General features: G+C 36.4%; 1 protein-coding gene across 1 annotated transcript in view; it reads right to left on the bottom strand.

The window, feature by feature from the left end:
• Positions 1 to 2,344, bottom strand: part of LOC101863208 (C-Maf-inducing protein) — a gene marked incomplete at its 5' end in the record, with an annotated part of 16,964 nt that overhangs the window by 11,508 nt on the left and 3,112 nt on the right. The window contains 1 exon segment of the mRNA XM_013086538.2: positions 1,787 to 1,857. Coding sequence (XP_012941992.1) covers positions 1,787 to 1,857 — 71 coding nt within the window.

Below are 2,344 nucleotides of genomic sequence, written 5' to 3'. Positions count from 1 at the left end.
AGAGAGAGAGAGAGACAGAGAGAGAGAGACAGAGAGAGAGAGACAGAGAGAGAAAGAGAGTGAGATAGAGAGAGACAGACAGACAGACAGACAGACAGACAGAAAAAAAAGAGAGAATTGAAGAATAGGAAGACATAGAAAAATGAAAAAGAGAAAGAGAGGGAGAATTGAAGAAAAGTTGCATGGTAAAACCATAGAATGAGCGCGGTCAATAAAATTCCGGGAAATAGCTTGGTAAATCAGATGATTATTCAGCGTCACAAGAGTGCACTGGTTGTCCTAACGGTTGTACAAAAAAAGTGATATTTTCAAGAAAGGGCAAACTTTTAATTAGAAGTACAAAGTTATTTTAATTTGATCCATGCTCTCGTCTGACACCAGAAATATAGTAATTGGTGACGCCAAACTTGCAGATTGTGAGTTTACTTCGTGACTCAATTTTTTGTGTTCATGGAGGAAGAAACATTACAACTTTCAATTTCCCTACCCACCAGAGAATTCTAATAAGCCGCACGATGTTAGCAAAAATGGAAAGATTGTACTTTGCACACCCAATTATTTTCTGGGGATTCTTTTTTTTTTTTTTTTAAAGAATAGATTTTCCTCACATCTTGCAGTAGGCTTGTTTGTATGACAAATACTCATCAACATCTAGAATTGATTAGAACATATATGTACATACATAACAAATACAGTGAGAAGACATTCTATATATATACATTCTACACAGCACATCACCCTTGTACTAACAATATAATGTTCAGGTGACTTTGATGTCATCATCAATTGTCTAACAACAGTTTAACAAACAAAATCCTTTAACACTTTTCCTACCGTGAGCCGCATTTTGCGGATCGCGGACGTGGCCTCGCTGGACCCAGAGTCACAAAATACGCCTCGAGTGGCTCGCTATCTATTCCAATCCAGTAATGAAAAGACAAGAAATTCTTGGCCGACCCACTTTTTCGAAATAATAGAACAGACTTCCTGTCAGCGGATATGAAAAAAATATGTGTCACGGTGTGGTGGAATCAGGCGCTCGTCAATTTTTTGGCATATGGGGTTGTTGGTATCATCTTAAAGCTTGTTCATTTGCCTTCCGTTTGGTGAAAAAAATATCCATCTATGCCGAATAGAAGTCGAAATATTTGCGATTGAAAAAGGTCAGGGTCGCTTGTTTTCAGAGGTAAAATTAGCGAGAAAATGGACGCCAAATTCTGGTAACTTCTATAGCTTGAGAGTCCTTGAATGTACATATTTTAAGCGATTATTCAATGTTTTTAAATAAAATGAACATAGAAATATGTTTTTGTACGTATATAAAAGGTGTTTAGACAAAATAGAAAAATTCAATAAATATTGTCACACTGGACGAAAAATGCCTGTTTCTTCAATTTTATTATTTTGACGAGCGCCTGATATCACCACGCTGCCTCACATATAGCACTGACAGACTATTTTTAGTTATTTCAGCCTTTTTTCTGTCCCCTTCAAAACGTACAAATGAAAAGAAAAGTGCTCCCCTGACTTCAGTTTATGTCTACAGCAATCTGATGACTTCTAGACATGATCATGGAATCCCGTCTTCTCATGACAGAAACTGTCACAGCACCACACTTGTCATTGTAGAAAACAGAACAGAGCCTATGTTTCCACTTAACAAAATGGAGCTACAAAAACGTTTTAACAAGAAATCTGCCTACCTACACCACACACAGTTTTTCATCAATTATATTTCAAAATCCTGCAACTAATTAGAATCGAAGTAAAAAAACAAAATACAAACCTTGAGTCCTTCAAATGTTAGTGCCGACAAGTTAGTGCTGTTCAGATTCAACTTGCGAAGACTCTTAATCGCTGTTGAAAGAAAAGAAAACACACAGACGTTACACCTTTATTGATCGAAACACACCTCAGCAGATAATCAAAATTTAAAAAAAAATTCAAAAAATAAATTCGAGAGTTATTAAAAAAGGGTTAATATTTCTTTATCTTTGAAGCCGAGTGTAATTAAAACACAATGATGTCACTGTACCAAAAAACACACACACACACACACACACACACACACACACACACACACACACACACACACACACACACACACACGTACAAACATTTGCATACACGGATGTACTTACAGTAAAAAGCTTAGTCATTGGATGGACAAACGAAATTTTATTCTTGCACATCTGCATATTATGCAAATTAGGTTCAGATCACACTCACACAATTTGCTTTCATTTGTTGCAATTTCAAACATTGACATGTTGACATGGTGCTACTCACAATAAAGACGGCTGAGAAGTGGATGCAAGGATAGACGCACTTCTGGTATATATAT

This window comes from Aplysia californica, unplaced genomic scaffold (genome assembly GCF_000002075.1).
Source record: "Aplysia californica isolate F4 #8 unplaced genomic scaffold, AplCal3.0 scaffold00477, whole genome shotgun sequence".
Taxonomy (NCBI): domain Eukaryota; kingdom Metazoa; phylum Mollusca; class Gastropoda; order Aplysiida; family Aplysiidae; genus Aplysia; species Aplysia californica.
The sequence above is the reverse complement of the archived record's forward strand: the minus strand, read 5'-3'. Positions and strand labels throughout refer to the sequence as shown.